General features: G+C 47.4%; 1 protein-coding gene and 1 long non-coding RNA gene across 2 annotated transcripts; one reads left to right on the top strand and one right to left on the bottom strand.

Annotated features, from left to right (window-relative positions):
- Positions 1–2,313: 2,313 nt before the first annotated feature.
- On the bottom strand, positions 2,314–3,995 carry STBD1 (starch binding domain 1). The gene is made up of 2 exons (XM_085057757.1): positions 3,705–3,995; positions 2,314–3,584 (listed from the first exon to the last, which is right to left on the bottom strand). Exons 1-2 carry the CDS (start codon positions 3,943–3,945, stop codon positions 2,773–2,775), a joined length of 1,053 nt encoding a protein of 350 aa, XP_084913883.1. The 5' UTR covers positions 3,946–3,995; the 3' UTR covers positions 2,314–2,772.
- Positions 3,996–5,065: 1,070 nt separating this feature from the next.
- On the top strand, positions 5,066–14,682 carry LOC146437778 (uncharacterized). The gene is made up of 3 exons (XR_014851522.1): positions 5,066–5,526; positions 9,719–10,000; positions 13,923–14,682. It is a non-coding gene; the product is annotated as an uncharacterized LOC146437778 (long non-coding RNA).
- Positions 14,683–14,851: the final 169 nt, after the last annotated feature.

The raw sequence follows: 14,851 nt of genomic DNA, 5'->3' as shown, positions 1-14,851 counted from the left end.
GGGTTTTGCAAAGCAAACAAGCTGCAGTGAAGGTTTTTGTAGGAGACTTTTAAATGGTTTATGCCCAGTCCCCTCAGGCTGCTTGCACAGCTCACCATCCAGCTGCAGCATTCAGCATTTGTGCACCAAACTAGTTCATGAAAAGGAATAGTTTGTGTTTCACCTAAAAGTAATCAAATTGTCCAGTTTGTCAGAAGTTTGTCATCAGGGGTGTGAGCAAGTGAACTTTAAAGGTTGTGGGCTTTGCCAAACTGTGAGTGAGACAGTTTATTGTTTGCTTGGAGATCTCCTGAGCCACTGGCTGTTAGATCCACACAGGAATGTCAACAATAAGTTGTTTCTCACATGTAGCTTCACTGGGCTCACAGCCAGGACATTGTATTAGACAGCTATCAGCCATTCCAGCAGCATCTTTATTATGCAGCAAGGCAACTTTGTTTAAATCTACCCTCACCTCCGAGCAATTAGATTGTTCAATAATGAGAGAACACCCCTGTGAACTTGGAGAAAATACTAGTAGGTTCCTCCAGAAAAACTGAAATGCAGATTTCTTTCTTTCACCATATCCAAACCATTTAAGCATAGCTTAATGGTTTGGATATGGTGAAAGAAAGAAATAGCATAGGTCCTGCTGGACAAGCAGCGATGTGAATGGCATAATAATTTTGAGGTTGTAGCAAAAGTTCAGTGCAGGTCTTTGTAGAAACCTCAGCTGATCATTCAGCAAGATGGAACAGTCACGAGGACTGTGAGTTGTTTGTGGGATCAAAGCGCAGGGTGTTAAATTAAAAAAATTTGAAAGACTTCTCAGGATTGGTCTGTTTGCCATGTTCACCATTGCATTAGAGAATCTATTCTAGCATAGGTTAAGTGGCTTTCTAATGAATAACTTAATCTAATAGCACAGTTAATCTCCTCAGACAAGCTTCAAACGCGTGTATAAATACGCTCAGGCAGCAGCGGCTGTGTGACAAGTGCTTTTTAAGTTGACAGTATCCCACTATTTGAAGAGCTTGCATTACTGAGGAAAAGATTTGTAGTCATCTTAAAAGGAAATGTTTTGGTTTGACTTCAGTGATTTCTGAAGATCACCTTCTATTGCAGCTGTATATTAGGCAGTCCACTGCCTAATGTCTACTTCAGCTTATTGTTAGAAAAGCCAAGTGCAAAGAATGTAACTGAGGTTGTTTTAAGCGATAAAAATCAAAATTCCCGCTTGCCAGTGCACTTTTTCCTTGGCCCTAGTCTCTCTCCCTCTTCACCCTCCCCTCAACATCCTCCCAGGACTTCATTGAGCTATTTTGTGCTGCCTGCAGGAGCAGGCAGCCCAACCCACTCTCATGGAACAGTTGGTATCAAAGTCCCAGTAAGAACATTTTTGATGCTTGTTCTTCCCAGCAGCTCTAGTATTGTACCACTAACTGGATGCCCACTGACCCATGGATGGAGGAGCTCAGCCTCTCTAGCTCATCTTCCAGTCTCTCACCCAAGCCATTCTATTTCACACATTCAGACTGCTCCACTGCACAGAGCAGGAAGGAATTAGCAGAGGCATTTAGATCAGTGATGTGCTTTTTGAAGTAAATCTTCCAAACCAAAGTGCTAAATTGTATACTTGCACGTCTCCTACAAAAGTCTGCTCTCCCAGACCAAGCTCACTCTAGGGAAGGGCTATTTGCAGGCCTGAGTTTTGTTCAGCATTAGGGAAAGAAGAGCTTGCTCAAGTGGCAGCATGTATTTGTACCCAAAGATACAAATAGCAGGGAAGCAGAGCAGCTTTCTGCTTCTATCGTACAGACACACCAAGTAGCTGAAGCTGGAAGTATTCTACTCCATCTGGCTTACTAAAGGCCACAACTTAAAATAAATTCAAGATGAAAAGCCTAGGCTTAAAAAAGTAAATACAGGTTAAGCTAAGTATTTGCTAACAATACTGTGGTATTTTTCCTCAGTAAGCAGGATATGCCACCTGACTGTTCCAGCCAGAACCCTATTCCCTAGCCATCACAGCAGTCCAGTTTTTTTTAAAGCCTGCTCCCACCCTGACAAAGTAATTCATTAAGCCGAGGCAGTCCTTTCTGACCTTTGCTCTCCCCTCAGTAGGAGAGGAGCTGCCTGCCAAGCCTTTCATTTGAGCCGAGATGATTGCTGGACAGTAGGGGGTAGAGAATGAACTATTTTGGGGTTCAACCTTTTGTTACTCCCAAGAGTGATGGCCACTTCTCAGTAATTCCTTAGCACTAAGATTGCAGGTCAAGGGGCTCACTTGGATCAAAGTTATCAAAATGAGTGAGGTCACTGGTCAGCTGGTAATGAACTATCAATCTGAAAATGTTTATTGTTTACTTAATACATTTCATAAATTAAAACACGTAAGTTCCTGTTACAGTGTTGGTAACCACACCTCCCAGCACGCTTCCCAAGCCCAAGCAGCTGGTACCAAGATGCATCCCATAGCCACACTCAAAGCAACACAAACTCAAGTCCAGGGTCCAGATCCACCTGGACAGGCAGGTGCTTGGAATGCTGCTCTTGCCTTCTTAGCCTACCTTATGTCTCTTCAGTATGCATTCAAGTTGATTTTTCAGGTTGCCAAAGATTTCCTAAAGGGGAGGGCAGAGATCTGCTGCTCACATGGTTCGATATGGGATTTCCAGAGCTCTGCACCTTGAGAAGGTTTCCTACAGAAGAAGGGGAGCCCCCCTAAGGTTTAGGGGCTCGGTGATTCACCTAGGCAGGTCTGCCATTAGATCAGCAGCTTCCAACTTCCCATCAATGGTATCCCCACCACTGATGAACAATTTGATCTTCGTGTTCAGTCACTAGGGTCCTGTTATTGCATTCTTCCCACCGCCTGACCTTCCCATTCTCTACCAAGATAAATTTCCACTCTACTCTGGTGTCTACAGGAAGACTGATGGACACGGACCAGAAGCCATCCTTGTCACACTTGAGGGGAACGTAGCTGTTCCACTGGCCCAGACACTCGTGGTCCCCCGTGACACCGATGAGCTGCGCGTCAGAGTGGGTGATGTAGTGCACACGGAAAGCCACGTGGATGTTCTGGAACATGGGGGGCACGGCTGCAACTCTCTTTGCTTTCAAGTCTGCATCACAGCAGTCTCCTTGCTCCCACTCCTTGCTATCAGAGTCTTCCATGCTGCCATCCTTACCATCCTCCCCTTCGACCTGGTGCTCAGAAACAACTTCCCACTCTTCATGGTCCAAGTCCCTGCTCTCAGCTGGCTGACACGGCCGCTCCTCATTTCTGTCCTTACAGTCATCGTCAGAGGCTCCTGCCAAGTTCATCACGCACCATCCGTCACTTGCCTGTCCCACCTGGGCTCCCAGTTCGCCTGCCTGGCTGCCGGCCATATCAGCTGGATGCTCCCCCGAGTCCGTGACATCCTGCTTCGGGATCAGCTGCTCCACCTCCACAGGTTCGCCCAAAACTGCACCGCTCGGGACATGGTTAAGCTCTTCCCTTGAAACAGCCGCCAGATCCTCTCCTGCCTTCGAAGGGCCAGACGGGGCAGCTGCCAGGACCTCCCGCCGCACGGGCTCCCCTCCCGCCGCAGCATCCTCTGCAAGTGACATTTAGGGAGAGCGGCAAAGGGTTAAGCTGAGCGTCGGCAAACCCAAGTCCTCGCTGGCTCGGGCGGCCCGAGACACCCACCCCGAGCATCGCCTCCCCATCCCGGTACCTGCGCTCCCCGCCGCGCTCGCCTGCCGGGGCCCCCCTGCGCCGGCCGCCGCCTCCTCGCCGCCCGCCTCGGCCCGCCCGTCGCTGCCGCCGTACCAGAGCCAGGCGACGATGGCGGCCAGCAGTCCCACGAGCAGCGCCGGCCACAGCCCCGCGCCCAGCCAGCCCCAGCCGCGGGGCTCGGCGGGCAGCGCGGCGGCGCCGGGCGGCCGCAGCACGGGCGGGCCGCGGTCGCGGGCCATGGCCGGGCGCTGCAGCAGCGAGACCCCGCCGGGGCCTCCCCCTGGCGCCGCTTTTAGCTGGGCTACAGGTCCGGGGAGGAGCTGCCCCCGGGCCGGGCGGGGCCGGGCTGAGCCGCGCCGGGGAGGCGGCAGAGAGGCAGGTCCGAATAAATTCCCAAAGCCAGGGCGGAGAAAGTTTCGAGTTTTCACTCACCCACACCCCTTTCCTGCCTTCTCTCAGAATTGTTAGGGTTGCAGGGGACTTCTGGAGATTATCTAGTTCAAGCCCCCTGCCAAGGCAGAGTCACCCAGGGCAGGTTTAATTCTAGCAGTGCTGGTGGGTTTAGATACTCCAGCAGGGATGTGCTGAGGAGCACTGATTTGCTGGTAATTTTAATGCTTATACTGGTGAAAATACAGTTGTGCTTTGGTATCCCTGAGAAGTGAGATGGATTCACTACTAATTTTGTAACCTCGTCATCATACTCTGACTACAAATGGATTCCTTAACATTGCCCTGCTCAGGAAGCTTTTTGGACTACCAGGACTTGAGAGCCCATCAGTCCAGAGGATATTTTACATGTAGTTTACTTTAATTTTACTACTCTTGAAGTGATGATGTCAAATTTATTTCAAAATTGAGAGGTTATACAGATAAATATTACTAGCACCCTGAGAAATTTAGTAAATGAAGCTTGGGACTTTGTATTTTGAATTGGCAGTTCTGGAGTGACAAACTGTGAAAATGTTTATAACACCAAAGATTAACACCAGGGAAGGAGTGAGGGGAGGCAGCTCCATTCGGTTCTGATTGCTGCCTCTTTTTTAGTCCATTCTCTTTATCTGCCCAAAGGTGTGGTCATGACTGGATCTCTAAAGCCCGTTGATGAGATTTTGACCACTATCTCATTAGAAAAGAGAATGGCTAAGTGGATGTCCCAGTAAGTCTATTTCCAGTGTGTGAACTTCTTAAGCTTTCAGTGTCAGAGCAGCGCTCCCTCAGCTTAGCAGGACAGTAAATGTCAATCGAATTTATAGAAGCACAAGTGTGCAGCCTCTGTGGGGCAGCTCCCTGGCTGACATGGAGGAGGGTGGCTGTGCACAGACACAGAATTCATGATCTGAATATTTTCCCTTTCTTTGCTTACCACAGTAGCTGAGGAACAGTCTCCTCCAGCAAAGTGCTCAGCTGGTGCTTAAGTCGAAGTATCTATTTTGGTACTTGGGTGTCTGGGATGTGTCCTGGCATGGGCTGAACATGCACTGCTCACATCTCCTGCTCAGTGACACAGGGGAAGAGACAAGCTGAGGAGCCAGGACTTGCCTGGCCACTCTGTCAGTGACTGGGGCCTTGGGTGCACTCTCTTTTACTGCTGTCAGTGCTTCAAGGTGCAACTCAGCCTTGCTGCTTAAAACAGACCTCTGGCTGTAATGAGCTCTGCTAACTACTGAAACTCTTTGCAGAGTAGGTGGTATTTTTGCAGTTTACTTACATTCCTTTTTTTTCTAGCCTTCAAAACAGAGCCAGTTCCCTGCTGTGTGTCTGTGCACCACCTTGCTGAGCTGGGATTGCCAGTTAGGGCACCTACACACTGCTGTTCTGTAAGTACTATGTGTGCACTGCAATTTCAACTTCCCAGTCACCTCCCTGGAGCAGAGCAGACACAGCTCATTAATTATTGTAGCATCACACTAAAAGGGCATCATTCTGCCAGCCCCCAGCACAGATGAAGGGGTAGTGTTTGGAGCTGCTAATTCTACATTTCTTTCCTTAAACATATTTGATAAAACAGCATAGGAAGGAAGGGACACCAATCAAACACAGTTTATGCAAGAGTCCTTAAGTAAAAGTTTATTTTGAAGATACAGAAATGCACAGGATGAAAGGCAGGGCGCTGCTTTAATGAAAAGAGCAAAGGTCTCCCCTGCTTCTGTTCATCTCCATGCTCATTCAAGCCTCTTCTGATGCCAGACTTTTTCACCCAGTCGCTGCAGAAGAAACAAAAGCAAAGCACCCCGATTGCTTTGAGTGTTCAGGGTAATTGTTATCACAAATGCATTTGGATCATTGCAAAAAGAGGGAGTCACAAAGCTTGTGATGAAGAGACAAGCTTGCTGCACAGCCAGGCAGGGAGGGACAGTTCAGTAACCCACATTCCCAACCAAGTCTACATAGTCCCCAGAGGACCTTTCCCTTTCAGAGGCAGCATGGATTTATGCTGGATGTAATGAGTTTTACTCGTGCCTGTCACAGTCATGGCCTGTGCAGGCAGCAGCCAAGTTGTTTGCTTTGGAACTCCTCTTAGGATGCCTAGAATTTATTTTCTATCTCCTGTTTTTTAAAACAAGGGTTCTTGGTGGATGCTAAGGGTGAAATTCCTGAATTGCAGAGATGCTGGACCGGAGAGAAGTGAAAAGCGTCACTGAGGGCTGAGGTTCCTGTTCTGAGGCAAACGTATGGACCATTGCAGATGGTAACTTAACCCTTTGGAGGCTTTGGTCCCTTCTCCTCTAGGAATTCTTAAAGTGCTCACATCCTGTAGAACTTGGACATTTCTGTCTCCTAAGGGGATTTCCAAAGCAGAGGAACAGAAATGCTCCAAAAGGTAACTGAGAAATTTTTTTAAAGCTTTCATTGGATCCCAGCAAGGTGTCTGTACAATAACGGGAGAAGGAGACAGATTCTCAAAGTCTCAGGGACACAGCTCTGTTCCTAATTACTTCAAGACTTCGGTTTGTTCATGCAGTCGTTCCTGATGTGGCTTTAGTTTGGAGAGCAGTGTTCTGTGAACGAAGCTCCATTGCACCACTGTTTGCTCAGCAAGTGGGACAGCAGTTGCTGAACTGTATTTGGAAAAGCCACATGTGACATTTGTGGAATTCCCAGCCAGCTGGCCCAAGATCAGAAGCCTCAAACCTGACACATTTCCACATTCCAGAACCAAAACCAAAACAGGAGGGCAGGTAGCCTGTATAAGGCAGCCTGTAGCCCGAGCTGTTAGGAAGTGCTGGCCCACGGGCAGTGCCTCAGGGGAACTCTGTTACTCTGTCAGCTGTGCCATCTAGTGTGGTGACAGGGAATCTGCGGTGAGAAATGCCCTGCTCAGTCAGACCACTATCCTGGCTGTGACAGAGCCAGCTGGGGATGTATTTAGGGAGCTCCTGTGAGCCTGGCCATTGTCTGATCCCGTGGAGAGAGTGCTCTTAAAGCCTTGTGTGTGTACAGTGCTTCCTCCAGTTTTGCGACAGAACAAAATGAAAATGTGAGTAATTAAGAAAGAAACACAAATCCAGGAGCCCTGTTAGTCCCTGTAGATGTGGTGCTGGGGCATCTGGAAGTGCCACAGGCAGCCCTATTGCTGGATTAGATGGCAAGTGCTGGTGCTGCAGCAGTGTCCTTTGGTAGTTGCCCCTTGCAGTAGCTGCAAGGTATAGTCAAGTTCAGCACCTCTGATTATTTTCATGTGAAAAATTCCTATTCTAGTTCTACTGGAAATGGTCAGATGCTAAAAGGAGATGGGAAAAGGAACACTGTCCCATCTCCTTTTCCCATGTTAACCATAACCCAAAGAGCTTTGGCTAAAGTAGCCTCCCCAGGAGCCACGTTAAAATCTAAAATTCAAGACTGGCGCTGTGGAGGTTTTTCGGGCATTTGTTTGGCACTTTCTGTGTTGGATCCCCACCCAAACAGGTGGAAAAATGGGAAGAGCAAAGTACTCATGTACTTTGGAAGAAACCATGACCCTGACTGGCATTCTGCCCCGTCCCTTTGCTGTATTATTTAGCATATCTCAGCTGTGAACCTTGGACACTCTTGTGCAACGTTGCTCAGCAGTCAGCAGGTGGCACAGGAGGAATACGGCTGGCAGGCAAAGCTCATCCCTCCCAGAGAGGAGATGCTTTCTCTTGGTTACTGTTAGCTTTTGGAAGAGTGGTTAGGAATGAGGAGATCCCAGATCCAGACCTACTTTCCATTATCAGCCATTAAAATCGGGAAGGCAGCTAAAAGGGACCTCAGGGGTCCACTTTCGGCCTGGTGTCATTCTTCTTTAAGAGCAGGGAACCAGCCTGGACACAGTTGTCACTCCCAAAGGTCTTACCCAGGCTGAGAAGCACAGAGCACACAAGTTTTCCATGTATTTTTAAGAACACAGGTTATGATTCTGAGGTTGCTCTGCTGTTTTTCCACATTAGAATGCGTTTCATCCTCACTTAGCTGAACGTATAAGAGCTCTAATGCAATTCTTTCCTACTTGCCCATAGTAATCTGACTTGGAATTCCTTCCTGGGTTTGAGGTAGAGCTTATTGCTTGCCCTGTGCTTTCTCCAGATTTCTGTACTGTGACAGTAGTGTCAAGGAATGACAGCTTTCCCTACATCCCTTTTCCTCCTAGATTTGTTTCCCATGAGCCATTATTTGCCAGCTTTCAGTTTGTTAGTCAGTCTGCGCAAGTCACACTTTCTATTCTGTTATTCTCCACTCTCCGTTTCCCCAGCTGGTACAGTTGCATTCCAGGTGCCCTTTCATGGTCGGTGCTCAATGCTTTTTACCTCCTCCGAGGCATAAAACAAAGTATAGTATACTTGGTTAACTTGTCTCAAGCTCATCTCAGATTTCACTGAAATTATGGTACTCAGTAGCTCTTAGAAATTGAACTATAAATGAGATTTTCCGACAAAATCCTGCTGACAGCCTCTCATGGTTGTCTTACATCCTGGAGACATCATGCTTTGACTTCCATGTGGATTCTTTACATTGTCAGGCCCATAGGAAAATGCAACATAAAAGACAGGTGAAGTGTGGTATTATTTCACACTCTTTTTTTTAATTAGGCCGAACCTTTTTATAATTTCTGAATATGGCTGTTGATGCCCCCTTATTTTAGATGCTTCTTTCCTGAAAGCTGCAAGAAACTGTATTGTTTTATAAATCACATAATTTAATTCAAAATTGAGGGGGGGAGGTGTTTGTTTTCTGTGTTGCCTGGCTGCTTACCATGTGGGGATTCTTGGGAAAGGATTCTCCCAAATGGCATGTAAGCTCAGATCGTGGTGCTTATCTGCATGACCTAAGTTTGGTTGCAGATCTGGCATCACAGAGTTGCAGGGAGGTGCCTTCACTGGTGGGACATATTTTTCCTCCATGAAATAAAAAGACAGGGAATATAAATAAAGCAGCAGCATCATCAGGGATCTTTTGTGTGCCTTGAAGCACAGTTTTTCTGCCATGAATCTGTGTTCTGAATCCGTTCCAGCAAGTTCCTCTTTCCCTAGGTATCTGTGTGAGGGTGGACATCAGTGGTCACTTGGTCATGTGCTGCTTGGGTCTGATGACAGGAGAAAGCATGAAGTCCTTTCCCACACAGTCATGTCAGAGGGCAGGGCGAGCCCTGAGCCAGCACTGATGCAGTGACTGTCCTGAGGCCCAGGTCACATGCTGGAACTGTGGGGGGACACTTTATTGCTTCCCCAAAGTGTTCCCTTTGGTGCCAAGGGACACAGCTGGCCTACACAAGGTAGTGCAGACTGTGCTGCAGCCCAGTGGCTCCCATCCTAGGGCCCAGCTCTGCTTTTGGCCTATATTTAAGATACTAAATACGCAGTATTGAGGCTGGCAGGCAGCCAAGTGCAACATGGCACTGGGGCTGGCGTCTGGGATCTGACAAGGAATGGGGACAGAGGAGCTGGGTTCTGGAAGAAGCACAGACATAGAAATAGCCAAAGGGTGCTGTATTGCTTGGCTTTGTCATCAGACACCATTTGCCTTCCCTTTCCCTCTCTGTTCTTTCCTCAGTGCCTCTTCTGTGTGGAGCAGATGATACAAACAGTTGAAGGCAGCATTGCTGTCAGCAGCTGCCTGTGAGGAGTTGTCCTGGAGGGAGCCTGGCATCCAGCCCATCCAAACACTCCTGGGATTTTGTTTACTGCACTGGGACAGAACCCTGCTATGCACTGGTGCCATCACAGCATGGGACCAAAACTTTGCCTTCAGCAGGGATTCAGAGCCACAGCCTGCTGCAGCCTGGCTCTGCACCTCCCGCAGGGGCTGGGAGATAAAGGGAAAACATATCCCAAGGTAGGAGATTCCATAGCCTTCCTACCAGGATTAGACCCCTAGGATACCCTTCGTTCCCTTAACTCTTTGCACATCATTTCCCTCATCCTTCTCCTGACCTGGTCACTTTAGACCTTCACCTCTGGCACATTTCCAAGGAAGCTGGTGGCTGTCATGGTGTTGGGCAGTGCTGCCCTGGCCCGGGATGGGAGCTGAGGGCTGTCCCACACACAGCCTCGTTGTCTGAGCTGGCAGACAGGGGCTGTTTGTATCCAGGCTGGCATACATAGCATTTGTTTTCCAGTGGCTGCCACTGACCAGCTGGGGATTAGGATGACTCATTCTGGGCCTACCAAGTGTGCCTTTAAGTGAAGTAGACACTGGGAGTCAGGGAGAGACTCCCAATGTGAGCCTTTTTGGTCTTTCCTCATCTGTGGCAGTGAGTTTGGTGCACTTTAAGGATGGACACCCCAGATTTTGTGCATGGGAAGGCTCCATAGAGCTCAGCTGTGCTGCTCTGGTGCCATTGGTGCTGCCTGCTAAAAGATACTTACACTGCAGAATTATAATTAGAGTTAGTTGATTTCCTGAGTAAATCATAAGGTGATGCAGGCTGGCAAAATCATCTAATTGCAGCCTTCAATACCTATGTTTACTTCAGGAATGGGGGAAGATCTCAGGCTGTGATATAAGGCTCAGAACAAAGCAGGCACTGATTGTAGGTTTGCAGCCTCTCTGAAATGCAGTCAGTAGAGAGTGAGAAAATTCCTGGCTCTCTATGCAAGACCTCGACTTTTCTTCAGTAAAATTGTTTGGAGAGGTTGTGTGCATGCAGACTTTCTAAGGGGTGGAGTCTGCTCTTGAACCCTTTCAGATTGAGAAGCAGCTGAGAATAGGCTAAGGAAAGGAAAAATCATATCCTATTCCAATAGAGCATCCCTCAGTTTTGTGATGTTGGAGTGGCATTTATGTGGGATAGGGTTCTCAGGTGAGGGAAACATGTGCCATTGGCTTGCTCATTTTAAATGTGCTATCTCTAGTACAGTACTTAAAACTAGATGGGTTGTTGAAACTCAGACTGAGTTCCAAATGGAGCAAATAAATGGAATAGGTCTCTCTCCGCCCCTCCATTCCAGAGGGCCTGGGTCAGGGGCTGGAGTGTTCATCCTGTGCTGTGGGATTTGGGCCCTGAAGTCCCACTGACAGTTGTAGACTGTAATTGTCCCTTTTTTAGGAGGCATACATGCCATACTATAGGAAAAAAGTGCATGATGACTGTTTATTCTGTTTAAATGGGAGGTTCTTTATAATGTCTGTCATGTCCAGGGTTACCAGGAGAGGTTTTCAAGGCTGGAGGGTCAAGTCTCTGCTCTGCAGTGTCAGATATTGATGGGAACTGTATGACTGATAAAGTATCTGACCTGCATGACTAACCTGTTAGCCACGTGTGTCAGAAACCTGACTCCTCCTTATAGCTCTCCCTACAATAAGATCAGAGATAGATTTTTACGGTGATTTGTGCTTTGTTGTTTGTCTCTCCTTCCTTTTAAGGGAAGAGTGAGCACAATCCTGGTCTGGTTTTGCATTTCTCAAGGTTTTCTTTGCCAGGTTCTCCTTTGCTCTACTGCTGGGAACAGCATGGGCACAAATCAGCTGTGTTTTTTTGGTTCCCCCCTGGCCACTTCCACACTTGTGCTTATCCCTTGGCGTGCAGAGGGTGTTCCCAGTAGTCCAGGACTGTTTGCAGTGTTCAGCATCAGCAGAACAAGTAAACCTGGTTCATCCTGGAGTTGCCTCTAGGGCTGCATAGAAAACTGAGGGCTTGGGAAATGGTCATTCTCCTTGGGCAATGCTCAAGAGTGCAAGATCAAGCACTTGAAAAGATGTCATTCTTCCTGTTGCAATCTGCATTGCAGAAGCTAAAACCTGAATTAAGGTAGTAAAACTCTGACAGGAGGAGTTCCACTGATGATATTGGCTTGGCACTGCAAGCCAGGCCCTCAGCAAACCTGTGTAAGTTATCCTGAAAGTGCCACTTGCCAGAGCCTCCCGTTCATCCCAGTGCAGGCTCTGCAGATGCCTTGCCTTCCTGTCCCAGCAAGGTCTCTGTTCAACAGCCAGCCGTGGCATTCTGCCACCCCAGAAGACATTTCCTGGTTCAGCAGGGAGGGCTCTAGCCCTGCTCTGTGCCAGTGCTGAGAAGGAGGTATTCTGAACGAGGGGAAATTCGAGTTTGGAAAAGCACGGAGCAGCATGAGGGGAGAAATCTGGGTGAAGAGGACAGTGAGGAAAAGGTGGCCTGGAGTGACTCTCAGTCCCACACAGACAGCACAGCTTGGCACCCCTGAGTCATGAGGCTCTTGTTGCACAAGCAGATGAATCAGGGGAGCAGCAAACCAAACGAGAAGTAGCTGATGGGTGTGAGTGGCTGCACTTGCTAATTTTGGTATAGCTCAAGTTACAAGCAATATGGTTCTGTGTGTGTGTGATTTTAAAATGTGTCACATGGCCTATCTCACAGTTACGACCTGCATGTGTGTGTGAGTGGCTTACAATCCACAAGGAGTACAGTTATTTAGCTGGGGAGTGTCAAAAACATGAGGGTCAGGGCCAAAGTTCAGAAGGAAAAACATTTTTGCTGCTAATCTTGTAACAGTTGAAAGTATTAATTTCCTCAGAAGCAAAATTAAATGCTGTTGCAGGCAAATGTCCTGTCTCCTGAAATGTCACTGTCCTAAATCTGGAAATCAAGCCAATGTTCAAAATCAAAAGCTGCTCTCACAAAAGCATTAGCTTTACTCCCAGCCCTTTCCAAGGCCACTGATGAGCCCAGTGATTGCAGCATAGCTCTGCCCTACAGTGAACTGCTTTCCTGCCAGCATTTAATTTGCACTCTGTGGGAAGAATAAATTAAAACTCGAGACAGTGAAATGTGATCGCTACCCACTTGCAAACCTCTCAGAAATGTCTCAACTCTCAGCTGAAATCAGGATTTTATAATCAGGTTACTATTTTATTAATTAAGCGTAGAGTACTAGAAACACAGACAGTGTGTGTGAGTTCTCTGGTTGCCAAAATTTGTTTGAGCTGTGCAGGGAAAGCAGAAGAGCAAAGCCTCTGAAAACCTGTTCCTTGTGTGTTAGTGATGCACTTGGGTGTTTCCCAAGAGCTGTTCCTCCAAGGCTGGGAGTTTTCTCTGTGTGTAAAGCTTGTGCTGCTGTCTTTCTTGGCCCTTCCTGTGGAAGTGCAGCCAGGACAGGCTCATTGTCAGGAAACTGGGAATGGGAAGGACCTGCAGGTTCCCTGTAATGTGTTTTATGTGGTGTGGATGAGCTGGGCAGCCAGGTACCCCAAGGCCATAGAGGGAAGCAGCCTGCAAACATCATGTAGCAGCAGGGGATGAATGGACAAGCTTACTGGAATAGTAGATAAGACAGAAACTGGTACAGTGTTTATTAAGTAAAGCACCTTTCTAGTTACAGCTGCACTCTCAGCACTGAGATGAAACTGCACTTGGTGCTGGAGAGGCTGTTTGATGGCTCTGCCTGCCCCGAGGTCACAGCTCCTGAAGGAAGCAGTGCAAGGCCTGGATCCAGTCAGACATGGTGTGAACAGGTCTGTCAGCAGTGGCAGATGGTTGTAGCACCCAAGTCTGAAGTAAGGGCAAGCACGATTCCTATCTCAGGTGTTAAAGTCCAGAGATCCATGAAGTGACGTGGATGCACACAAAGAGATAAGGAACAATACCCCACCCCTCCTGTGTGCTGGTCCAGCCCTCTGTTGTGGCCAACATTAAACATTCACTGAAGAAATAAATGTCTGATAGTTACTAAACCACTGGAATAGGATTAAGGATTTCTGGGATCTGTTCTGATTTGTCTGATACCATGCTGTGTGATTTCCTAACTCCTTCCCTCACAAGCTTTTCCTTTGCCTTACACAGACCCCAAGGAGCCAAGTACCTGGTGTTGCACAAACTGAAGGAGCCACATCACAGCCTCAGTAAGTTTGGCTTTTTATGTTTATTAAAGATATTCCCAGTGCACGGGACAGGACAATTTCACCATGTCTGTGCTTTCCAGACTGTGGGCCTTGTCTGCCTCTTTTCTCTGTAATATCATCATGATGTTGGAAAGGGAAGATGTGCCTCTGCTTGTTTCAGGGATCTGTAATTATGACACAGGATTGTGCCTTGAGCCAGCAATGCACCCACTGCATTCCCAGGCTGCACTCCAGAGGTAGAGCAGCTCCTCACAGGAGTGTTTGCAGTGTGCCATGGCTAGTGAGCACTTCCTTGGCTTCTAAAGGCAAAATAAATTTCCAAAATAAAGAAAATAGTTCATGCTGAGAATTTAGAAAATCTGTATGGAGAAATTGTGTGGTTCTACGCATCACATGGGTAGATTTTTATGGAAAAATAAACCAAAAAGCTGGATTAAGCAAACCCAAAATTTTGCAGGCATCTTTGCTTGATCTATAAATATTTGTGCCTGAGTTCAGCTAAAATACTTTACCATGAAGGGAAGGCTTACAGTTTCAGAGAGAAATTTCCCATGGAAGAGTCTTTCTATGGGAAGAGTTCTGTTGCTGTAGTTAAATTAGCCTTATAAACCAGATTCTAATTATGTACTCTCCTTTTTGGCAAGATGATGAAACAGGGCTAAGAACACTACTCTGGAATGGGAATCCAAATAAAAGCAAGCTGCCAGAAAAGCTTTTTTTTTGTTGTTGTTTTTTGTTTTTTTAACTGCATGGGTGGAACCACAAAAATTCTGGTTTTCCAAACAGCTGTGACATGTGACCTCAGAACCTTTCATAAGCAAAAATATCCGAAAGGGCACATACTAACAAAACACTGTTGCTGCAATCACA

This window comes from Lichenostomus cassidix, chromosome 4 (genome assembly GCF_008360975.1).
Source record: "Lichenostomus cassidix isolate B80296 chromosome 4, HeHo_3.0, whole genome shotgun sequence".
Lineage (NCBI taxonomy): Eukaryota > Metazoa > Chordata > Aves > Passeriformes > Meliphagidae > Lichenostomus > Lichenostomus cassidix.
The sequence above is the reverse complement of the archived record's forward strand: the minus strand, read 5'-3'. Positions and strand labels throughout refer to the sequence as shown.